Source organism: Macrotis lagotis, chromosome 6 (assembly GCF_037893015.1).
Source record: "Macrotis lagotis isolate mMagLag1 chromosome 6, bilby.v1.9.chrom.fasta, whole genome shotgun sequence".
Classification (NCBI taxonomy): domain Eukaryota; kingdom Metazoa; phylum Chordata; class Mammalia; order Peramelemorphia; family Peramelidae; genus Macrotis; species Macrotis lagotis.
In genome coordinates this window covers 180,886,945-180,913,478 of record NC_133663.1, presented here as the reverse complement: position 1 = coordinate 180,913,478, position 26,534 = coordinate 180,886,945, and the positions used below count along the sequence as shown (strand labels likewise).

The following is a 26,534-nucleotide window of genomic DNA, read 5'->3' as shown; positions in this document are numbered from 1 at the left end:
AAAATTAGGTGATATTGAGATAAAAAAGAACAAAAGATCTTTCTGCAATCAGCATTGTGCTAGAACCATTCAAGAAGCTGAAACAAAGGAAAGACAAGACCTATCAATAAGGTGAAGGAAACACCTGCTGTTCATTTTAAATAGAATAAGATACTAATTACTATTTCATATGACAAAGTAAAAATAATTTGTGCTTCATTGTAGGCAAGTTTGTTCACAAGAGAATTAGTTTGAAGCATGATATAAAATGATTAATGTAAATCAAGAATTTCTACAGTATTAAAACCAATGGGAAATTTCCTATCTTTCCAGAATTATTGCATTGCATGGATCACAAAAAAAGAATTAAAACAAATCCTATTCCATAGAAATAAGCTCAGTTGGTTCCCAGAAATTAAAAACAATAACAAAAATACACTCAGGAAGAAAATGAGTAGAATTCCACAAGTAGGCAAATACTTCAAGGGTAGAAACAAAAATATGACATATACAATGTGACATATACAATATTCCTAGCAGTATTCTTTGTGGTTGTAAAGTCCTTGAAACAAAGTGGGTATCCAGTAACTGGAGAATGGCTAAAAGTGATACAGGAATGGAGAGGAATTTTATTGGGAAGCAAGAAATGATGAATAGAAGGAATTTGGAAAAATGTGAGATTTATAAATGAAATAACATAAAGGAAAAAGATCACTAAAAAGAAGTTGAATTCTGAGTAATGGGAAAATCAGTGATGATGCTGGAGAAGAAATAATGAGATATATGTAATTTTCCTAATGGGAGTGAAGTGGGACCTTCCAGGATGGAATAGTTGTATGAGTTGTATGGTTTTTCTTGTAGATGTTTTTACTTGATTATTTTTCTTAATTGTCACATGGGAAGATTCTGTGAGGTTAAAAAGGACTATCAAATTAAGACATTAAATAAAAAGAAATTGAGGTCTTCTCTCATGCTAAGCCTATGGCAGAAAACTAATTTTTGGAGTTACAAAAAAGATTAGTTTAATTTTGGAGTACTGTATATGAAGACAGTCTTCCTATTTCCACATTCCTGATCAGTTAGGGTCAGACTGGAGAGATCCTTAAATAGTCCTCAAATAACATGAAGGGAAAAAATGGGTCAATTTTACTTGGTCTCATGGGATTGAAAAAAAAATCCAAAAAAAAATGTCTTAAAAGGGTTTGGGTTTTGGGAAAGTCTGTTCTGTCCTTAGAAACCCTATTCAAATCTCTGTGTGTTCTCTTACATAGAAACTGTAATAACCGTGGGTAAATTTGGCTTGTGGCTATGAGATTGACTGGAGTGAATGGTATCTTTGTCAATAATGACTTCAGGGATCCAACTGTACATAAGTTTTTAATTCTATTTCAAAATAACCAGAAAAATAAGAAGAGATAACCAAACTCATTCAAAAAATGTGGGAATTTCCCTAGTTATACAGGATGGGAATGTGGTATCCTGACTTTGTATTCTTCCCCAGTCAGGTCTCCATTCTTTGTTTCTGTTTATTTAAAAGTTTCCTACTGAATCATAGTAAAACAAGAAAGCAAAAATTGTTGGGGAATGCCAGAATGAGAGGGAGTGAACAATCAATTATTAAGTAACTACTATGTATCAGACACTGTGCTACATGCCTTATAAATTTCATTTGATCTTTATGATAATTTTATTGAGAAAACCTAGACAGGTTAAATGACTTGACCAGGATCACACAGCTACTAAGTGACTGAGGCTAAATTTATATTCAGTTGTCTTCCTGAATCCAGATAGAGAACTGTTTTCATTGTGTTGTCTAGTGGCCTCGGTGAACTAAAGGAAAAAGTGTAAGATAAGGTTTTTAGGCATAATAGTTTGGAGTCCAGATTCCCAAAATTAATTGTTATTACTGTGCAATACCTTGTAATATTTCCTAAAAAGCAGGGAAAGGAAATGCTGAAAAACCTCCCAAATGTAATATGTTTTAAAAGTATCCTCTTTGGTTTTCTTAGATATATTTGTGATAGGTGTCATAAAAAAAATCAAACACTATAATAAAATCTTCAGTGCATTAAAGGTTACGTCTTGACCTATTAAGTTTTAATCTATGTGTTTACAGACTATGATCCCAGGTTGAACCATAGCAAGCAGAATATTCTATTACGCTTTAGAGTAATTTTAAATAATTCTTCTGAGGTCTAAATAGTAGAAACACATCACTTGATCTACATCACAGGACACTGATTTAAATCAAATAAATTTCTCTTGTTTTTAGCATGATATTTTTAAAAAGTAAAGCAGAGATTGGAGGAATGGTGGTACAGTTTCTTCTTGACTGAATGCCAGTTTAAACTGACTAATCTTATTCATCTTTGTGATGAGTTTGGGGTTTCCATTACTCATCTTCTCTACCAAGATAGCTGACATTTTTTGAAAGGCCTTCCTTTTGTTGAATTTAATTTCCTGCATCAGCTTGAAGAAGCCCTTTTTTAATCTTTTGGAATTAAAGAGTTCTTCATTTTTATTCACAAAGTACTTTTTGTATAATTTTTTTGCTTGTTCCCCTCTACTTAAGGGTATGAAAAGATATCCCTTTTCATAAATGCTACTTTGAAAATAAATTTCTAAAAATATCAGCGTCAATTAACATTTATAAATTGACTTAGTCATTGTCATCTTCATGTAGTGTCTCTATTTGAGGATATTGTCTCAAGCATTATTAGAACAAGTGGAAGGAAAAATGTAGAAAATAATATGTTTATTGTGCTTCTGTAAAAGAAACTTGATTCCCTGGCTTCTGGAAATGCAAGGAAATACTGTGAAGGTCAAAGTTTAGGTTTGAAAACCAAATGCACTAATTAGACCGGGAGAGACATGTATAGATGGGAGTTGTTCAAGTGAAAAAGACCTGTGGCTTTTTTAGTGATCCTTAAGATCAATATGTCAGCAATGAGACAGCATAGAGCAACAGTAGGCTGAAAAAGAAAACATAATTTTAATCTTCATTAAAGTAGTAAAAGTAGTCCATTAAACTGTATATTGATCAGATCATTTTTAGGACATTGTAGGAAGTTTTAGAACAGAGGTTGAAAACAAGAATTTGCTCCTAAATAGGCCAATAGTGAGTAGCTTAGAAATCATGACACATCAGAAATGATAGAAAAAATGAAGATGTTTAGCCTAGAAAATTCAGAATTCACCTTTATACTACTTTTTATTACAAAATACATTGTTTTATCTGATCTTAAAAAAGCAATTCAGTGAGGCAGGTGCTATTAATGGAAGATTTAGGAGAATATGATTATTTCAATTTTTTGAAAACTTGTTTTGTAGAAGAAATATTAGAATTATTCCACGTAGTTCCAAGGACATCTAGGAAAAATTAGTGGAAATTTCAGAATGACAGTTTTTGGTTCAGGAGAAGGGAGAAATTTCTGACAACTAGAGTGATCCTAAAATAGAAAAGAACTGCCTTGAAAAAGTAGTGGGTTTTTTTGTACTAGTTATGTTTAAAAAGAAGCTATCTGTGCATTTCAGAGATTTTTTTAGACAAGAAATTTAAGTAGCTAAACAAGGAATTCACTCTTTTGGAAGGAAGAAAATACAGCAATGTTGGGAGTTCAGATTAGATGAGAAATATTCAAGGAAGCTTCCCTTCAGAAAATTCAATTTCTTCTCCACCACTCTACAAATTAGAGATTTATCTTGTGTGATAAGCCCCTTTATAAAAAAAAAAACCCAGCAACAAATATCACTTGGAGTAAGATCATCTAAAATCAGTAACACTTCAGTCTTGTTTTAGTTTTATCATCCTTGTGAGATCATTGAAAACTTGTTTTTGTTTGTTTGTTTTTTGCAAGGCAATGGGGTTAAGTGACTTACCCTAGGTTACAAAGCTAGGTAATAAGTATCTGAGGCTGAATTTGAACTCAGTTCATTCTGACTCCAAGGTTGGTGCTTTGTCCACTGCACCATCTCGCTGCTTCATCATTGAAAGTTTTTATAGAGCATGAGATACATTGAGAGAACTGGAGGGAAAGTAGGTCAGAAGAGGACTGGAGTTCAAATCCTGATTCATACACTTAATAATGGTCTAACTGTGGGGCTTTGGGCAAGTCACTTAACCCCATTGCCTCAAAAAAAAAGGTCTATAAATTGAAGAGTTAGAAGTCTGTCACAACATGACTCCATGTTGAAAACTATATTTTCACTACAATAATGAATTAAAAACCCATGTCTAATTATGTCTTTGAAATCTAACTTGTAAATAGTCCCTAGCACAAAGTATGAGCTTCACAAATGCTTGTTTATTGAAGACTAATATTATTTGCATCTCATTGGATTTTAAACTTACACGTTCCAAAACTATTTCAATATAAACAATTCAACATTTTAAAAAAAAAAAGTATTTACAACTCTGGGGTCGTGGGTACCAATTCTAAAGGTTTTTATTATCAAATGAGAGTAGAAGATATGGTCACAAATAACTGTGATGCAAAGGAGACTGATGAAAGATGTAAGAAAAATAATTCAAAAAGTTTGAGTGTGAAAAGGGAATTTTTTTATCTGGGGAACATGAGATAAAGAAATATCATTGAAAGCTTTTAAAAAGGTGGCCTTGAAGCCATTAAGCTTTGAAGAAAGAGCAAATCTTTAACTGGAATCAGGTGAGAAGTGCTTTATAGACCTGATGAAAATCTGTGAGATGGGAAGAGAGCAATAGGAAAATAAAGCATAGAGAGCAGTCACTTTTCACTGGGACAGAATATATGAGAGTAATGTAAGAACATTAGAAAAGTGAGAGAAACTTTAATGCTAGTATTCAGGAGTTTATACATATTATTTGGTAGGCAATGAAGAGCCACCTAAGGTTTTCAAAAAGAGGAGTGATTGAATCAGAGGAATGCACTAGCTCTTTTTTATCTTGCCACCAACAGCGAGAACACTGACCTTTGGACAAACTAATGAAAAATGCTGGTCTGGAGGAGAGATCATTCTAGTTAAAGTGAAAGATAAATATTCTATTAAATATAGACTTATTCCTTGATAATGTTATTTCTTTGGAATTCCTTTAATTGAAATGTTGAAATTAACCATGTAATTCTCAGAGAAAAGTTTTGATTTTAACATTTCAATTGCAACTTTTAAACTGTTAATATTACAGCTAAGTGAGCATGGGAGGATTGTGAGCTCCACCCTGAAATAATGATTTATTTGAGCATATATTCACAAAAGTAAGCTACCTATTCCTATCATTTACATTTTCTTTGTTCATTTTTAGTAATGTTTGGTTTGCTTTTCCTGGCTATCTCTAATTATAAAATAGATACTCATTGATCTGGGACTGTATGACATTTAAAGTATCACATTAATAAATTAAACATCTTTTAAATCAGGTCTCAAAAGATAACTTTGGAGAAGTTCACTTTAAGGGCACAGTGTGTGGAAAGTTTGGTTTCCTGGTCATGATTTTTTCTAGGTTTTTTTTTTTTGCAAGGCAAATGGGGTTAAGTGGCTTGCCCAAGGCCACACAGCTAGGTAATTATTAAGTGTCTGAGGTCGGATTTGAACTCAGGTACTCCTGACTCCAGGGCCAGTGCTCTTTCCACTGCACCACCTAGCTGCCCCTCTGGTCTTGATTTTTACATTAGAATTACATGAATCATTTAGTGCTCTACTTTGGTTGCATAGATAAAATTTAATGTTATATCTTCCTATTCGGACCTATCAAAGATTTATGAATTTTGTATTAGATTGTTATTTATTTTCACTGCCTGCCAGCAAGCTGAACTGTAGCAGCACCTCAATATGAGTGGAATAGTATGGCAAGAATTAGGTGAGCAAAAAGGAAAATTTCATTTGCTGAGATGAAAACTCTCATTACATTCCCATTATTCCTTACATGCAATGTTTTCTATTTAAAATTAGCCTATTTTGTATCCTCCAGTTGAGACCTTCCTTTTATCTGAAAACCATATCAATTTAGGAAGACTTTAGAGATATCAACACCTTAATGTTACAGATGAGGAAACTGAGGACCAGATAATTAGGAGACCTGCCTGATAGCTCATGGTTGATTAGAGGTGAACCTGGGAACAGAATGCAAAGCTCTTGAATTCCAGTCTAGTGCTCTTTCCACTCCATCAGGACACTTGATCCTCACATTGTGTCTTTGTTGTAGTAGGCATACAAGCCAATGATCCCACTTCACTGAACCCAAAGAAGTCTCCCTTCAGTTATTTGATTTTCTGCATCTTAGGTATTGGTTCTTCATTTATTATTCTTTTTTTTCTGATTTTTCTTAATAGTTTTCCACCCTCCAGGAATCCTGAAAATTTTGTTCTAAATTTGTATGTACTTGTTATTTCTCTAATAGATGTTCTTTGCTTTTTCTTTGATCACACTTTAGGTTACTAATTCTAGCCTCCATAATTCAGAAGTAGTTCAATATGAAAGCACTTTTACATCTGTTGTAGTACATTGGGAAAAAAATAATGGATTTAAAGTCAGAGGACAGGGATTTGGATCCTAGCTCTGCCACATTCTACAAGAAAAAAATCATTGGTGTGGGCATCAAAGGACCTGGGTTCATTTGTCACTATCTCTATCACTGGGCAACTCCCTCAACTTCTTTGGGTCTCAGTTTCCTTATCTATAAAATGAGAGGGCTTGTACTCTAAAGAGCCTTCTGGTTCTAAACTGATGATTCTGTGACAGCTAGCCTACAGCAGAGATGGGTGCATTGCAAAAGCGGTTGCCAATATATGACTTGCCTAACTATAGCTCTATTATGCTTTAATTGCTTAATTATGCCATAACCATTTCTGAAATCTTATGTACTTAGAAGGAAGTCTTAATGGGTGATGTTAAATTATATTAGTTCTTAAATAAGAAACTGTAGCACTTTGTTGTTCTTAAAGACCAGCTTCACTGCAGAATTCATTTGACCTGCTGTTTTATTTTTAAAATTTAAAACAGACTTGAGGTTTGGATCACAGTCACAACATTTTACAAAGGCAAAGAAATAATAGAAAACATCAATACCAACAACATCGATGTGTATTTATTAGTCTATGGTGATTATTTGTCTAGAATTAATTCCTCCCAGATTCTTTTTTGGTTGCAAACCTCCATCTGATATAATTGCTCCTGTTTCTGCTATTGGGAGTATTTTTGTCATCACCATAAATGAATCAGGTAACTTGGGAAGCAAAGCCTCTTTCAATTTTTAACCTATGTAGATGTTAAGCTTTTAGGTTGGATAGAAAAGGAAAGCAACAGAGACATTTTGATCTTTCCAAGTAATGAGAGAACCCATGCCCTTTTGAAGCTTTGCTTTGTAGTCTGACTTCATATGAGTCAGACAGCCTAACAGTCTAACTTGAACTACTTTTGGTCACTGTTTGTTATTGGGCTCAATTGCAAATGTAGTTCCAAAGTGAGCCCTTTTTGGTTAGACTGTTCAGAATGTTTCCTTATTCAGACAGAATCTCAGAGAATCTTGAGAATATTTGAATTCTGACTGTAAAGAGGGTCAACTAGGTGGCAAGTGGCTAGAGTGTTAGGCCTAGAGTAAGGAAGACCTGAGTTCAAATCTAACATCAGATCCTTAATAACTGTGTGACCCCTGGGCAAGTCACTTAAACCTATTTTTTTGGCAATTTCTTCATCTGTAAAAAGGGGTAGAGAAGGGAATGGCAAACCACTCCAGTATCTTTGCTAAGAAAACCCTAAATGGGATCATAAAGAAATGGACACAGTCAAACTCTCTCTCTCTCTCTCTCTCTCTCTCTCTCTCTCTCTCTCTCTCTCTCTCTCTCTCTCTTTCTCTCTGTGTGTGTGTGTGTGTGTGTGTGTGTGTGTCTCTCTCTGTCTTAGCTAAGTAGAAAAATGGAAAGACTTCTGGATCTGAAGTCAGGATGACTCAACTTCTTGATTTCAGACCTGGTCTCAGATACTTACTGGCTTTGTGAAAGCTCCATTTGCCTCACTTTCCTCACCTGTAAAATTAGCTGCAGAATCAAATAGCAAATATGCTATCTTTGCCAAGAAAACCAGAAATGGAGTCATGAAAAGTGGGACACAACTGAAACAACTGTACAAGATACTGCAAAACAATGAATTTTTCTTATTGAAGCAATACCAATAATTTATGAAGCAGAGAGCTAAAATTATACAATATCTATACAATAAAGAGAAATTATCTCTATTTTGTTGAAGAGGAAAAGCCCAGATCTTCCTAGGCTAACTCATACTCCTGGAATAATATCTACATTTTTAGCTATAAGAAACCTCACTGAATAATATGTACTTTAAAAAATAGTCTATGTTTTATCTATACTACCTATAAGTGTTTTGAGGGGGAAATATTTCTTAATGGAAGCCAACATTATATAGTTTTAAAACTTCACAAATACAATGGAATTTTCATCAAGTCATCAAAATGATTTAAGCAGAAGTTATTTATTATGCAAAAATTAAATTTCTCTAATATTTGAATGCAAATTCATAGAAAAATTTCTATTTTTAGCAAAACTTTTAGAAAGCTTAGAGTAGATTATTATCGATTTGAGCCATGCTCTTTCAAAAATCCTGTAATTGTTTACTAAGAATGGACTGGAAATACATAAAACAAAGTTAAATACTTTGAAGATTGGCATTTATTCCCTAAAGGAAAAAAAAAATGACTTTTTGCCAAAGATGTCAAAATGTTCAATCAAACAGGACTTAAAAAAACTGATGTTTCAGCTAACACACAGAAGCAGCAAAGACTTGAAACTTTCCAATCCAGGTTATTGTAACCATCCTCAGTTTGTGAAAGTATTATAAAAATGAGAGATAGTTAAGTTATAGACATGATTTCTGCAAAGAGATGAAAATAATATCATTTTCCCAAAGTATTTTTTATTTCAAAACATTTAGAATTAGCTTAATCAGTGTTTTGCAATCCTAGAAGTAATCACTACTGACTAGACTATATACCAGAGGAATTCATTGTAAGGTCCTGTGATAGCTTTCATTCTTCTGGTTTGCCTCTACTAGAGGAAAACCTTCATTTCATTTGTTCTCAAGTTCCTGCAAAATCAATACTTTCATTACAATACATATTTTAATCCTAGTTTTCTAAAAATTGCCTTGAAGGCAGTTAGTGGAAATAGTTATAATGTTTGAAAAGGTGGTGGACTGTAAGTCAGAAACAAATCTGCTTAGATATTTTTACATGAAAAATTAGATATTTTTATCTTCCCTATCATCTTGTATCCTTTCCTTTCTACTTTATTATTTTAATTTCATTATTTTAATGTGCATTCAATAAGACTCTTGATGCAAGAGAGGTAATAGAGAATGTGACCAAAGATAAAAAGGTAAGAGGGAACCTCTCAACCAATACCTAGAGGATCATAATATGACTCTACTTCAGTAGTTCTTAATTTTCCCCCATTCACAGTGATGTTTTTTGCCTTGAGGAACTATAGCACCCTACATAAGCTCATATGTTTGCAAGTGTAATTTCTATCCAATTCATGGCACACCCTTTGACAATTGCTGTTCTATTATTTTTTTTTAGGTTTTTGCAAGGCAAACGGGTTAAGTGACTTGCCCAAGGCCACACAGCTGGGTAATTATTAAGTGTCTGAGGCCGAATTTGAACTCAGGTACTCCTGACTCCAGGGCTGGTGCTCATGCACTGCAACACCTAGCCACCCTGCTGTTCTATTCTAAAAGTGATGAAGGTATAGACAATGGATAAAGTAAAAGAGAAAAACTGGAAAATCTGTCTTATTTCCAAGATCATAGTTCAATAAACTACTCATTGTTAAAACTTTAAAATATTGAAATTGCAATCTTAAATCAGCAGATGGAATCAGAAGAAAAGTATTGGCTACCCCTAAAAAAAGCATAGCCACTACTTTATACTGATCATTGGGATAGACTGCGTAAAAATAATAGAAATAGAACTCATGGATTATAGATTCGGAACTGAAAAAACTTTCAGATGTCTCCTAGAGAGATGACAAAATCAAGCTTCAGAATGATTGCCCAAAGCTACTATTAGTAAGTCCGAGGTTCTCTTACCCTCAAATCTAGAGCTTTTCCCACCTAGATAACGAATTCCTTGTCCTTTACTCAGAAACTAAAAGATCCAAGAAGTCAAGAGTTCATTTATTTGTGGAAATAAACCACAGAAAATGATGTGCCAAGTTGACTATATCATTTGACCAATATTTGCTTAGCTGACCATACAGTGATGTGCATTGTTAGTGGTTTCAGCATAGACTGATTATTTCATGACTAGAGCCCTGCAATTAGTTTTCAGAGAGGGGATTTATGCTTTCTTCTTAATGTGACATTTTGCTGATATGACAACACAGAATTATAGCATAAAACCAATAATTTTCCAGATTTCTAGATGCTTCCTCCCTTGACAAGTTATAAGAATTGAAATGAATTTTCTCTTAAAAACCTATTATTAGTTCTTTGCTATAATACTCCCGGGGGAGTTCATTCTGCGATACTGACATTATAATGACCTTTTCAGTATTTTAATAAATGACCCATGTGGTATACTTATTGTAAATCATATTACCCCCTAATATTGTCTAGATTCTGGTGTATATTAAATTACTTTTTGTTGTTACAATTTTCATAGTCACAGACCCTGTAACTTTCTTCTCACTGGCATAGTATAGCTCATTTCTATCAATTTTCTTTAAAGTTCGACTTAAAGAACATGCTTTTATGCAGGATTACACTAGAGCCTGTTCAAACAGTCTCAGAGTTGACTGTTAATTATTCAGTGTGAGAATTTGCACTTCAGAAATCAACAACTACAAAATAAGGTTTTGATTTATTGTTTTTGTTGATTTTTAAACTTAAAGTGATGCCAAAAATGTTAACAACATAGATTAAGTTTAGAAGTGTCTTATGAGTACATTTTTTTCTTCAGAGAAATTGTTGTTAAACATTCACCAGCATATTGCTGCTTACATGTTGTCTGATACAACAAAAATATTCATATTTTCTGTTGCACAGTGTTGGTCTATGTCCATTAATCTGATTATAAAAAGTTGTTGAATGCTAATCAATAAGGAGAGATTATTTTTATTTCATAAAAATTTCAGATGTAGGAATTAGGGAACTCAAAATTAAGGGAAATCCTTTCTACTCTCATTTCAGAAGCATAAAAAGTACAACTGAAGTTTAGGATAGCATATAAAGGATGTAAAATTCTCATTATTTAAACTCAGATGATTAGGTTTTAAGATAATGGTTACCCTATGCAAAAAACAATTTTTCCTCAGGAAAATAATAAAGTTGTAGAAATGCTGCAGCTGGCATCATCATCAAGGAAGTAAGGACTTGCTAGTTTCAAAAGTACACTAAAAATAATAGCATGCTTTTGAAAGTGAGTGAAAGTTAAATGTAGATATGGGTTCAGAGAACATTAAATTTGGCCTGTTTGTCAATATATTTGGATAGTTAATCCTTTACTCCCTCTAGACTTTGTGACAGCTAATAAAAGTTATGGGGATAATTTCTGCAAAGATTGCTACATGGACATGCCAGTAAATGCCCACTGGTTGGAAATGGCAAAGCATTTGGAAAAAACATTTGAATGGTTATTACCCTTATGTCTGTAGCAAGAGCTTGTGTAAGGAATTGATTGCAATTGCTTCCCCTTCTTTCTCATTTTCCCCTTCCACTTTTAATCTTCAAATTATCTGGGCAAAATGGTCACAACATTTATGGGTGCCAATGGGAATTTTTCACTTTACATAAGTAATGGATTTTGGTCTCTTTACTATGGTAATATGATTTGATGGGTCATAGGAATATTTATTTTATTTTTACTTCATCAAAAATTGCACTCCTATTTGAACAAAGTGGGTGACATCTTAAGGGTTTGTGTGTGTGTGTGTGTGTGTGTGTGTGTGTGTGTGTGTGTGTGTGTGTGTTTGTGTGAACAACTACAAATCAAACTTTATGGGAATTCATCTCAAGAATCGGTGGCCATCCTACCTCATGACAATTCAGGTCCCAATTATTTTGCTGGACTGTTATTCTATTTCACTCTATATTGCCTTTCCCTAAGACTATCAAGAGACTGCATGAACTACCTAAATTATATTGATTGCTTACAGTCTCAGGGAAAGAGGAGGAGAGAGAGCAAGGGAATCCAAACTTTTTTTTTAGGTTTTTGCAAGGCAAATGGGGTTAAGTGGCTTGCCCAAGGCCACACAGCTAGGTAATTATCAAGTATCTGAGACTGGATTTGAACCCAGGTACTCCTGACTCCAGGGCCAGTGCTTTATCCACTGCACCACCTAGCCGCCCCTGGAATCCAAACTTTTAAAAAATGTTAAAAATTGTTTTAAGATGTAATTGGAAAAAATAAAATATTTAGTTTTTACAAAGCGGTGGGGTTAAGGGACTTGTTCAAGGGCACACAGCTAGGTAATTATTAAGTGTCTGAGTCCATATTTGAACTTGGGTCCTCCTGACTTTAGGGGCAGGGCTCTAACCACTTCGCCACCTGGTTTAATAGCTAGAGAGCTGTCCTTGAAGTCAAGATGATCACTGACATTTTAAATGTGATCTTCAGGAAGTCATTTAGTTTGTCAGTGTACTAGACAATGCATTAAGAATATAAGTCACAGGGAAATTGCTGACCTACATTGGAAGAGGAAGTTTCTTCCCCTGGAAATTCCTTATATTAATGAAAATATACCTCTGTCCTTATCCCAGATCCAATGTATGATGGAAAGAATGTTGTATTTTCTCACAGTGCTTGGGTTTGAATTCCAACTCTGCTACTTGCTATTTGTATAATTCTGGATAAATCTCTAAGTACATTAGGGTTTCAACTTACCCATTGATAAAATGACACAATTGGACAGAATGACATTTAGGATATTTTCCAGCTTTAAACTCATATATGCTATTTTGATCCCAATCTATTTCTTCAAAGTAGATACAACAATTCTTACATGGCAAGAATAATTCTCCTGCAACTATCTCTAAGATAGTTCTTGCTTCAGTTTTCTATCACTTAGAGCTCTTTTTCTTTCTTTCTTTTTCTGTCAGGTTCACTGTTTGCATTTGAAAAAATATTGGGATTCTAGGAGTTATTTGCTTTGAGTTTCAGGGAGGGATCTTAAAGTCATGAGAAAGTTTTGTCTATATGACAAATCTAACAGTAAAACAAAACTAGTCACCCCATAATGAGAAGGAATTCCTATTTTCTAGTTTTGTTTCTTAGTTTCTCTTATCTGTGTGAAACACTAGATGGGAAAGGAAAAAACCTAAATTCTTATCTAGAGTCTGTCATTTGACTGTGTGACCTTGGGAAAGTCATATAAATCATATAAAGCATCTTTCTATCTCTAAAGTGAGGGAGCTGGACTGCCTTCAAGATTCTATGAATTCTCTGAAAGTCTGGCTAGCCTGTATGAGTGTTCCTTTTTTATGAACTGTAGTCTTCCTTTTGGAGATTTTTCTGGGGGCAATGATTTCTAAACTTTTGGGAATGATACATCTTATTAATTTTTATTTTTAAAAAATCTTTTGCCTTACCCTTCCTCTATTCTTCCTCCCTCAACCTCTTCCTACTTAGCAAACTGATTTCAGTTAGTTTGAACTATGATTAATTATTTTTTTGATAACTTCATGACTTCATTAGTATAACTGGTGAAACACTGAAATATTATAAAGTCAGAATTAGGAAAGACTTCCTAGGGGGACTTCCAGCCATTCTTCCTCAGTCATCATCCCTTAGAGATATGAACTGGCAATGGTCTCTGTATATGTGCCAATCATTGCTTCCTCAGCAGTCACAGTGACTGTAGATCCAGGAAAGGAAATTCTTTGACATTGGTACTATCAAATATAAGAAACAGATATGATTTTCCCACTGGAAATGGCATTTAAGAAGATACCTTACCACCTGCTTTCCTGCTGTCCTTTAAGGACCAAGGGGACCCTTTCATCTGACTTATAGCTGAATACATGCTCTTTCTCCATATTAGAATGTGAGATCATTGAGAGCAGAGAATGTCTTGCTTTTCTATTTCTATCCAGTGCTCAAGGCACATCAATAAATGCTTCTTCATTCATTCAAAGAAAAATAAAAACAGGACAAGTATAGAACTGACTACCAATTCTATTACCCATTAGTACAGACAAAATGAGTATACTATATGTTGTTATTGAATCAAGATTTTAATCTATAATTTTTTATATAATTTGGAACGAATATTTCAACTATAGAAGCTCAAATCATAGGATGGAAAATGTTAAATTCTTTAAAACTAAATCAGAAATACTAAAGAGATGGCTGGGAAGAAGCTAGAACCCAAGCAACAGATTAATTAACCTTTGTACATACTTATAAGGTTTTTAAGTATTTTAGGATATAGAGTCCTTTATCCTTATTCTTTTTTCAGTCTAACATATAGCAAAAAAGAGAAACCACCAAAAATAATAGTCTTTTATTATCGTTTGTCAGAATTGGGAAAAACCTGTTACTTCTGGGGAATTACAATAACTATTGCCAAAGGATTAATCACAACTCTATCTTTGGACATCATTGGATGTTACCATTAGCCTTGATTGTCCCTGTAAAAACAGTACATGCTCTCCTCTAAAAAGGGGAGAATCAGGCGGCTAGGTGGCGCAGTGGATAGACCACTGACCCTGGAGTCAGGAGTACCTGAGTTCAAATCTGACCTCAGACACTTAATAATTACCTAGCTGTGTGGCCTTGGGCAAGTCCCTTAACCCCATTGCTTTGCAAAAACCAAAAAAAAAAAAAACCAAAACCCCAAAACAAAACAAAACAAAAAAGGAGAGAATCAATTTCAATGATTTTGAACAAACCCCATTCATTTGGAAGGGCAGTTAGGAGTGTTGGAAGTAGAGTCAAGACCCATCTTCCTGATGACCCCAGACATTTACTAGGTGTATGACTTTGGGCAAGTCACTTAACCCTGTTTACATCAGTTTCTTTTTCTGTAAAATGATGACAAACCACTTCAGTATTAAGAAAACTCCAAATGGAGTCACAAAGGATTGGACACAATTGAAAGAATTTGAACTAATTTATTTGGAAACACGAGGTTCCATTTGGAAATTGTAATTTGTATAATACTTTATGATTTTTCAAAAGGGCCAAAAAGTTTGTCTTGTAATATACACATTCTGATTCTGGCTGTCACCATGGCAAGGGAAAAATTTACTCTTTACCATTTATGGTTGATTTAGCAAAGTGTTCAGGGATTAGAAACCCCTTCTTAGCCAAGAGGTCTGCAGCCAGGCATTTTAGTGTCTGTTACGGTAGCATTGTGGGGAAAATATATAGCAAATGACTCCAGGGAAATGTGTGGGAAAGAACAGACTCTGCACACATCTTTTGAAATAGCAGAATTTGGCCAACTGCTATTTTTATACATTACATTACTTAAAAAAGTTTGAATTCAAACGTAGAGCAGGATACCTCCTCATACAGCAGATCACAATTCTGGCTGAATTAGTAGTAAACCAACCACTCAACTAACAAATATTTATTGTACCCTTATGAGGTTTATAGTACTGAGGCAGGTAAAAACTTTAATCTCATCACCTTCTCTCCAAAGTATACATTTTCTCCAAAAAATTAATCATTCTGAAAATATAAAAGGCCAGCCCTAAGAAAAATTATCAACTAGAGAAATAGAATTTGAATCTTTTCCTTTTCCTTTCACTAACATTTTGAAGAAATTCTGACTTCCAAACTCAAGGTGTTTATTTGTTGCTTATCCAGTAAGAATGAGAGCCTTTGATATGCCATTAATACCTTACATTATACCAAGACCTTTATTACACTAATCACTTTCATGTTTTGTCCTGGATAGCAGGGGGATAATTAAAAAAAAAAGATGAAAGGGAGAGGAACCTAAAGGTTCTCTGTTGGTGGAAACAATTGGACAAATGGGTAAGGGAGATAGTTATTTTTGGCTTCTAGGGTCTTTTCTTGTTAGATCATGAACATGAATTCTACCTATTCTCATAAATCTTTTTTAGCTTGACAACTAGGTTAAGATTGTTCCTATAGCTACATCTGTAACCTCAAACTAAGGATCAATCACTAAAACTTGAAGTAAAGACATTCTGCCAGATAAAGTTGTGAATATTCATAGAAGAGATTTTTTTGCAAGGCACATGGGGTTAAGTGGCTTGCCCATGGCCACACAGCTAGGTAATGATTAAATGTCTGAGGCTAGATTTGAACTCAGGTACTCCTGACTCCAGGGCTGGTGTTCTATCCACTGTGCCACCTAGCCACCCCTAGAAGAGACATTCTTGTGGCTGTGTAACAAATAGTTATAAAACCAAGTAATCACTAAGCCAATAAGATCACTTCTAACCCTGTTGCTGACTTCCCCAAACTAAAGGTCTACTTTTGCTCCATCAATCTTTTCATATTTGAGATGCATCTATTCCTTGAGCAGTTTCCTTGCAGAGTTCTTTTGAACCGCCATTTGAAGAAATTCCCATGCCAAATTCATCTCAACCTGACTCAGCTTCTGACTTTACAGATTCCTTTTTCATTTTGTACCCAGGGATTATCTTCTCTTCCTCCTTCTCCTTACTTTCCAGCTCTTTTATGCACTGCTATCCCCCCATTAGAATGTAAGCTCCTTGAGGGCACTCACTTGCCTTTCTTTTTCTTTGTATTTCTATTCCCAGTTCTTAGTACAATGTTTTACATACAGCAAAAATTTAATAAATGCCACATTTAATTGATTCACTTGTTGTGTTCAGTCATGTCCAATTCTTCATGACCCCATTTGGGGTTTTCTTGGCAAAGACTCTGGAGTGGTTTGCCATTTCCTTTTCTGGCTCATTTGACAGTTCAGAAACTAAGGTAAACAGATTAAAGTGACTTTCTTGAGTTATACCTAGCAAGTATCTGAGACTAGACTTAAACTCAGGAAGAAGAAACTTCCTGAACTCCAGGCCCAGCTAAAACCTAAGGTTACCCCAAACAAGAAAAATTATTGATTAATTTAGAAGAAAACCATGAACATTTTAGAAATTTAACTTAATTTTCTTTAGTTATCTGACTCTATAATTGCATATTTTCTGTTATAATAACAAAGATGCTATAAGCTATTTGAAGACAGGGATTCTTTGTTTTTTGCCATTGATTCTTAAACTTGCATGAGATAGGCACTTAAAAATGTTAGTTTAATAGAATTAAATCACTGTCAAGATATTATAGAAAATGTCAATAAATTATGGTATTAAAGTGGAATTAATAATATTACATTGAGGGTTTTTTTAATATTATCTAAAAGAATGTAATTGAAGAATGATATAGGCTAGAGTGCATCCATACTAAAATATTGTTATTGTCAAGCAATTTAATCTTATCAAATATTACAATATAATTTTAAAATTTATCATTAGAATGGAACAGAATGATATGGTTTGGATGAATTTGATGAAATCTTGAATTCATTAAAATATCAAATATTAAATGTTGATGGGATTATATTTAATTACTCCTGAAACACTACATATAGTTGGTCTCTAAGTTTTTCATAGCAAATTAGTCAAAATCTATTTTGATCTGTATTCAATGCCTCCAAAATTTATATTCAACACTCCATATTTTTATTCTCTATCAAGTAATTGGCATAAGAACTGATCTTCTAAACCACTACATTCACATGCATATATATATATATATATATGTATTATACATACGTATATGTATATATACATAAAATAAGCTAGGGCACCTTAAGTTTACTCTAACTTATTTTTCAAACAAGAACAGGTCACTCCTGGAAGGAATTCTCAGTTGTCTATGAGAACAGTGGCATGTTTCAAATGAATGTGGAAAAGAACACATAATTCCTAAAGAGGATATATGACTCAAAGGCAAAAAGCCCTGACAGAATTAGAGACAACAAATGAAACACAGATAAAAATTCAGAAAAATATGCTACAGGGGGAAAAAAACTCCAACAAATTAAGTCCAGTTGGTCTCAGTGAAAGAAAGCAATATTTTCTGTTCATAGTGCCAACTTTTAGTAGTCTGTATTACAGGGGACAGAGAAAGGTTGAATATTTTAAGTAAACATTATACTTTCCAAAAGCCCACTCCTATTTTTTTTGATTACTAAATTCACAAATAAGATCTTAATTAGAAATACTCCCAATACCCTCTCCTGTCTCCCTCCCTGCCAAAAGCAGAATAAAGGGAAAGCACTTAGAGGCTTTTGTTATTTTTAGTGGTGTTTGATGGTGATCAGATTAACTCAAATATTTTTAAATAAATTTGATTTGCCTTTATTTGATCTTAATATATTCAGTCCCTCCTTTTAAATAATTAGGATTCACAAAGGCATCAGTATTTGCAAATTTGTATAAATAGATAACAAATGACTAAATGACAGAATCGATCATTTTAACATTTTGAGTCTTGTGATACATGATTTAATTATCTTTTTCCTTCTGCCTTTGATGATCCTTAAAGAATGAATTATATCAGAACCAGTTGATATGAGGCAAAAGATAAACTGAAATATCTGCAAATTCAATAAATGAATGCCACACTTAAAACATTGTGCTAATAACGAAGAGATATACAAAAGAAAAGATAATATAAAGCTTCTGCTCTCAAGTTTAAGTTTAATTTTAAAGTTTAATTTAAAGTTTAATTTTCTTCATTTAGGCAAGTTATCCTTTTGCCAGGCTTTTCTCTAATATTCTATCGATTTCTCATCTCAATAGGCATTCAGGAAATTATTTTACTAGCTGGATATTTAGGTAAATCACCTCAATAGACATTTTTAATTGTCTCTCATGGGCAAGAAAATAGGTAAAACAGAACTTTTTTATTTTAAAAGACAAGGTTGCAGACATTTTCTTATAACACAAACCATTTAGGAGCTGAGGCCATATTTTAAATGTAAAGCTTTTTTTTCATCATTAAAAAATATAACCCTTTCCTTTTAAGCACACTAACTTTGGGTAGATAATATATAAATCTGGGACAACTGCCTTTGAAATGAAGTAAATAAAAAAAAGAGAAGTCATTAAAGGACAATCAACTCTTTTATGTCATAATTTGATGAATTTTGACCCTAAAAAAGTACTAGGATCTTACTTTCTATGCTGCACAATTCAGGGTATCTTGATTTTGAGTTATGCATTATCTTAAAATTTATAAATATTATTGTTATAAATTTGTTTAAATTTGTTTACAACAAATACTTGTGATATCTGTATAAATGCATATATATGATACTAAACAAGAGAAACAAATAGCAATGCATGATAACATAATCACGGTTTTAATTTAATGTCTTTCAACTGGTGTAAAATAAATTTATTTGGAAAAGTAGATTGTTGTTTATTCATATATTCAGGAAAAGTCTTCTTTAAACATCTTGGGTGGAGAATAAGTCATTCAGAAGAACTTACCTTCCAAGGAAGTATAGGAATAATTTGAGACAATCAGGTAACAGAATCTTTGCTTTAAAAATCTTTTTTTGATATCTTTAATGAATTCCTAACTTGTATTTTTAAACAAAAAAAGATATTTGTATATTTACCCGGGCTCCTTTCTCAGGGTAGCATTGACAACCTCCACTGCAGTCTCTTCCACCACAGGGAACATCATATTTTTTCACACCCTGAGAAAACAAAAGAAGAAAAGAAAATAGTTAAGTAATTTCAACTACAATTATTAATATAAGTATAATTAATATCAAAGGTCTAATGAAGAAAAAATACATCAAATAATCAAGTATAGGTGGACTTGGTATACTTTGCTCGTTCCATATACATATTATGCTATACATATAGAACTTACTTGGAAATGGGAGAGGGGTGTGATTTATAAAGTTATTTTTTTAGTAATAGTTTTCTTGAAGGGTGTAAACATCTAATGACAAAAGGAAAGAAGGAAGCAATGAAAGAAGAATGGGGGGGGGAGCATTTAAGTACCTACTCTGCCTCAGAAAGTGTTAAGTGCTTTATAGACATTATCTCATTTAATCCTCATAGCAACCTTGGGAGGAAGGTGTTATTATTGCCCCCTTTATTTAGATGAGAAAATTGAGGCACATAGGTGAAGTGATTTGACCAAGGTCACACAATTGCTTTTTCAATGAAGCTTACCTTGATTCCTTCTAAATTTGATTGACTTTATATGATCTCTAGGACCCAAGACAATGTTCTGCATATGTGAGGCATTTAATAAATGTTTGTTGCATTTGTTGTATTATATTACTATTATACTATAATGCTAGAGACGATTTTTTATTTTAGAAAATTTAACAGGACAGTAGTATAAGATTATAAAAATAATAAATTTCTGAAACTCTGATAGATTGTTATTATTATTTGAAAAGCTTGGTATGACCATTTCATTATGATTTTCTAAAACTTTCATCAAAAATGAATTTGAGAATCATATAATTAACAGATACTATTACAATTCAGGAACACAGAAAATTGCAAAATTATTAAATTCAATACATATTTATTAAGCTACCCTCTTGTACTCAATACTGGAGATATAAAAATAAAAATGACACTATTTCTGCCTTTTTGAAATTTAAAATCAAATAAGCAAAATATTTACATTGAAGAAAATGCTACAAGGTATATAGAGGTAAAAAAGAGGCACACGGAAAGAATGATGGGATTGGAGGAGAGAAAGGAAAGGTTGGTAAGGAATCGGCATTTAGATTCTTGGAGGAAGTGACAGAATTATAGATTTGGAGTTAGAAGGGACTTAAGGCATCAGTGAATTTATTTCACTCCTTAACTTTATAGATGAGGAAACTGAGACTCATAGAAGTATAATGAGAGAAGGATTTCAAAAGTTTAAACCTGAGAGGAAGGTAAGGGGAATGCATTTCAGACATGGGAACCACCTGCCTAAATCTTACACAATAGAAGACAGAACGAAATCAAAGAACAGCTAGAATAAAATAAGACTGAATAGATGTTTAGAGCCGAACTGAGAAAGGGTCTTAAATGGCAGGCTAAGGAAGTTACATTTTATCCTAGAGTCAATATGGAGAGCCAATGAAGGGTATTTACTCATTATTTTGAGGAAATAGCATGATAACACCTGAACATCAAGGCAATTATTTGGGGACATCATTAAAGATGTATTGCACAGAAGAAAAACAATTGGAAAACTCTTTCAATGGCAGTAGAATGAAGGAATAGTGAGGGTGGGGGGAACCACAGATATGGAAGCTCTTACCAGGTACAGGCAATAGGACTTTGCAACTCAAAGTCTAAGAAGATTGAGAGAGAATGAAGATTCAAATAGGATACTGAGGTTTTAAGTCTGAGTGACTGCTATCCAAAAAAATTAAGAAGTCAAGAGGAGATCCTTGGGTTCAAATTAGGACATTTTGAGTTTGATGGGCCAGCTTAATGTCTAAGCGGATAGCTAGCAGGGGATTAGAAATCTGGCACTAAAACTCAGATCTACATATGTGAGCTTAGAAATTATGTTGTTGTTTTCAGTCATTTCAATCATGTCTGACTTTTTGGTATTTCCTTGGCAGATACTGGAGAGGTTTGCCATTTTTTTCTCTAGTTCATTTTACAGATGAGGAAACTGAGGCAAACAGGGAATGTCATTTAACTTGTCTAGGGCCACACAGCTGGTAAGTGTTTGAAGTGGAATTTTAGCTCAGATCCTCCTCTCTCCAGAACTATCACTTTATCCACTGCATCATTTACCTACCCAGTTAGGAATTATAGCATCATAGATTTAGAACTGAAAGGGAACTTTTAACTCATTTGGTCCCACCCTCTCATTTTTTAGAGGAGGAAGTTGAGACCCTCAAGAGCTTAAGGGATTTGTTTTGAATTACAAATTCTAGGTTATATAAATAGGAAGAATTTCATATGGGACATAAATACAGGTCTTTCTAACTCTGAATCCAATCTTTTTTACTCTACCATTTTATCTCCAAGTCATCTAGACATGGATGACCATTGAAGTTAAGGGAAGATATGAGATTGAGATGGGATAAGATGAAAAAAAAAGAGAGGACAGCAAATTAGTGCCTTTGGGATATTTATTCTTAAGGAATGCAGAGCAAAAGAGATTGAAGAGAGGTTAGCTAAGCAAACCAGGGTCATAAAAGCCAAGTATGTAAAACAAGAAAATGAAGTTGAGCAACAAATACTGCTAGAAGGTCAAGGCAGATAAGGACTGAGAAAAGACCAATAGGTTTGGTAATTAAATGGTCCCTGGTGACCTTGGAGATAGAATTTCAATAAAGTAGTAAGAATGGCAATCCTCTAACCTAAATCCTAGGTTATCCCTCTTAATAACCAATGAACACAGACTTTAACTAGAAGAATTCAGTCCTCTCTAGGAATACATAAATACAAAGGCCAATTTGCCCAGGAGCCAGGATCATGAGTAGCACCTTGATGTGTTATCATGGGTCTTGGAGTCAGGAAGATGCTGGCTCAAATCCTGCCTGAGGCACCTGTCAGCTGTGTGACTCAGGTGCGTGATGTGGTAAGTAAGGCCCCCCAAACTCCCTGAATTTCACTTTCCTCCCTTATAAAATGGGGTTTTGAATATAATGTTTTCCCAGTGCCCTCCAGCTCCATTTATGAAACTTGGAGGCATTATTGAGGATGTAGCTGTAAGTAATTGCTATTTCAGATGTGCAAGGAGCCAGTTTAGGAGATGTGATTCATGAGGAGAGGTGGAATGACAAAGCCTGTTATAAGATTGGAAGATTTCAGTGTTCAGGAATGAGGAGGTCAAACATGGGAACACTGAAGTTTAAAGAATGACTAATTCCTGTGAGTGAATGAGGTACTGTGGAGGTGGTGGTCATAGGAGCTGAGGACATTGAGAGACTAGGAAACTAATAGACCATTAATAATAACTTACAGTTATATATGATGACCCGTAAAGATTTAAAACTAACATTACTAATAATGATAATAATAATATCAATAGTACCAATACCTTATTAGCTACTAACATTTAAAATGGAACTAAGCCTTTGGGGACATGTATAATGCTTAAAGGTTTGCAATATAACATATATATATATATATATATATATATATATATATATATATATATTGCCCTTCAAGTCTCAACTAAAATCTCATCTTCTACAGGAAGACTTTTCCCAACCCCCCACCCTTAATTCCAGTACGTTCTCTCTTTTAATTATTTTCTATTTACCTTGTACCTAGCTTGCTTTGTATATATTTATTTCTATTGTCTTTCCTCCCATTAGATTGTAAGCTCCTTGAGGGTAGGGATAGTCATTTGTAACTTTTTTATATCTCCCAAGGCTTAACACAATGCCTAACATATTACATGTTTATTTTATGAATAAATAAATGCATAATCCTCACAATCATCCTATAGCATAGGAGCTCTGTGTTATCATCACAGCTAAGGTCCTGATTAGTTCAAACAATGAATCTAGAGAAGTGGTTGCAGGTATTCAAATCTTCATTATTCTGATTTTTTTCCTTGTAATTTTTTTTTTAAATTCACTGACACAACATTCAACTAATTATTCATATTTATAGGATACTTTATATATTGCCCAATAGCCCCAGTATAATTATGATCCCATAGCAGTATAAAGGCACAGTTATGATCCCCTATAGTAGATAAGAAAATTGAGACTCAAGAAGTTGAGACGTGCTCAAATTCAGTTCTATTCACTTCAAATTCAGGGTTCCTTCCATTTCTCCATATTGCCTCTCATGGGTTCCATGGTTAAAATCTTCTGTCTGTTTTTCATGATTGCGTGCATGCCAGGATAGTTTTACTCCCAGGCATCTGTTGAATGTCTGGGAGTTCTGTAGTTTCCACAACAATTTGTGTTTTGTATTGTCTCTATCTACATCACAGCTTGATGGCCAATAAACTTTTGGCCAAAAACATATGGCCTTAGTTTATCTAAGGTCCAAATAATAGTTCAAAATTTTTGCAGAGATGACAGATTCCTTTCCTTTGGTAACAGTTTTCTGCTTAGATACCTCACAGGATGTTTTGTATTTTCCTTTTCTTATAATAACACTGCATCTACTCCAGGATCTGATATATCAAATGTTCTCATGAAAAATTTTGGAAAGCCCAAGGCTTTTCAAATGAGGATGGCTTTAATTCCAAGAAGTAGAACAAACCTAGTAATATGCAGCTATGTGATCTGATTTGGTTATTGTTTATAGATATTTGTCATTTTATGACAGATTCAATCTTTCCCCAAAAGACTTACTTATTCCCAGCTCCCTCTTCCCCCTCCTTAAACATCTTATATATTGTAAACTAAATGCCTTCCTTCTGTAAATCTACATAGGGATTTTTCACTTTAAACTGAATTAAGGTTTCTGTTTCACATCAACACATGAGATAGTCTAGGTATTCTCATAGCTAGGAGTCGGAGACCCACCCAGATCAAAAGCCTTCTCTAAAACTTCCATACAAGTAGTCATTTGACTTTTGCTTGAAGACTCTGGTGTAGGAGAACCTCTTACCTCCCAAGGTATACCATTCCAAATATGTTATGTACATATTCTGCGGCAAATAACTCTAGTTCACTTAATAAGTTATTTATCAGTCTTTAAAAAAAACAAATGAGTTTTCCAGGCACAAGGGTAAAACATTAACAGGATATTAAAAAGGAAATACCACTATTTTACAAACAATGTAGGATTGCAAACTATTTTATTCTTGTATACCTTTGAAAGAGTGATTTCACTGATGTGCATACTCTAGTGCTGCATATTGTAATAGCTCCATTACTTGGACAAATTTTTGGTGATTAGCCTCTATGCATCTAATTAGACTGAAGTTCCAACACCACTAACACACACACACACACACACACACACACACACACACACACACACACAGTCTGATAATGGTCTCATTGCCTTTAAATCATTCTTAAGACCATATCCTTCTAGAAAGTCAAGCCCACATAGTGAAAGATTCTTGGAACATTTTGATTTTGCATTCCTCTAGGAGTGAACCAACCAGAAGTCTATGACTTCTTCAAAATCTGATCTTTTCTCTAAAAAATAAACTCAGAGTAGGATCTTATAATGCTTCCTCTGCTGCAATAGTATATGTGTTGTCACAGAATGAACACTAAATGGAGAACTAAGAGAATAGGGCTCTAAATATATCTAAATAACCTCCAAGATCTGTTACCAATGTGGGAATAATTACTTCTGAAAAACAAGAACGATTTGTCTTCTTTTGTACTGAATCTAATTTTAGTGGATAAATATAACTTGTCCAGTACAGGACAGATGATTTCTTGTCAGCCTTGGAAAATAGGCTGGTATTCTATTGACTGATCTCTATGGTCCCTTTTAAGCTCCAGCATCTTATGATTCTATGACTTTTTAAGGAATTAAAGAGTCAAATTGATTTTATTCAGAGTTTTCTAGGCATCCTCCATCTTGCCATTACAATGAGATAATAATGGCATCTTCCACTAATCTACCTTAAATATCCCAGAAGGCACTTCTATGGGAAATTGTGTCACTAGCTGTTTAATTTAAATTCTGGGTTTCTTCTATATACCTTATGATGAACACAGGAAATAATTTTGTCATATGAAACAAATTATTTGCAGTAATAAATGTGAGAAAGTCCTCATGTTCCTGGGTTTTCACTTTTAATAATAAATTCTCAACCAGAAAAATTCTGCCCTTCCTGGGAACACAAGTTACCCATGGTCAAGGAGCAATGGACTGCTGGGAGGAGTAGGCATTACTTGGGTTGCAGCCTAAATGACTGTCATAATAAACATATAGTAATCATGTGGTAAAAGAATTCCTCTGATCTGCCAGTGGAAAATGGCATCTCTAATCAAACACTCACTGGTAAAGAGGTTCCTTTAACAAACTTTTATGACCTAGTTGGTAATTGGTATCCTGGAGAATGGTGGTGAGAGAACATGATTGTAGAAACTGTTGACCATCTTTCCAACAATTTTTCCTGACTTTCCTGATTAAGTAAATAACATGACTTCTTGTTTATGTTTATGCTTTAATTATTTAAGTTAATTTTCCAGTTTCCCTCTAATATTTCTGCTTTTCCATGATAAAGATCCAATGTGTCTGCCATTTTCCCTCAAATCTTGACGTTTCTATTCTTTTAAACAGAGCAGTTAAACTTGCCACACATGTATGTACAAGGTTATGCTAGTCCTCAACAGGCTAGTCACATTTTTTTGTTCTATACCGTTCTCCTAATTGAAAAAAGGGGTCATGAGGATAAAAAATAATCCTGAAATTTTACATATTTTACAATTAAGTTTTAAATGAGTTACTGAGAAGAGGGTAATATAATAAGAAATGACATACAAATGATAGACATTAATATATAATTATAAATTTAAGACTTAACTACAGGGCTAGAATGAAACTGAAGTGGGACAGAGAATGATTTTCCAAAGTCTAACTTGCTACATGAATAACTGCAAATTATTTACATAAATATCAATGAAAACAAGGGAATTATTTTGCAAGAG

The 26,534-nt window shown here is 33.8% G+C and overlaps 1 protein-coding gene across 2 annotated transcripts in view; it reads right to left on the bottom strand.

Moving 5' to 3' along the window:
• The window catches only part of COL4A2 (collagen type IV alpha 2 chain), a 273,441-nt gene that overhangs the window by 174,971 nt on the left and 71,936 nt on the right, over positions 1-26,534 (bottom strand). For both annotated transcript variants that reach the window (XM_074192025.1, XM_074192024.1), the window contains exon 4: positions 19,581-19,661. In XM_074192025.1, coding sequence (XP_074048126.1) covers positions 19,581-19,661 — 81 coding nt within the window. The remainder of the gene's footprint in view (positions 1-19,580; positions 19,662-26,534) is intronic.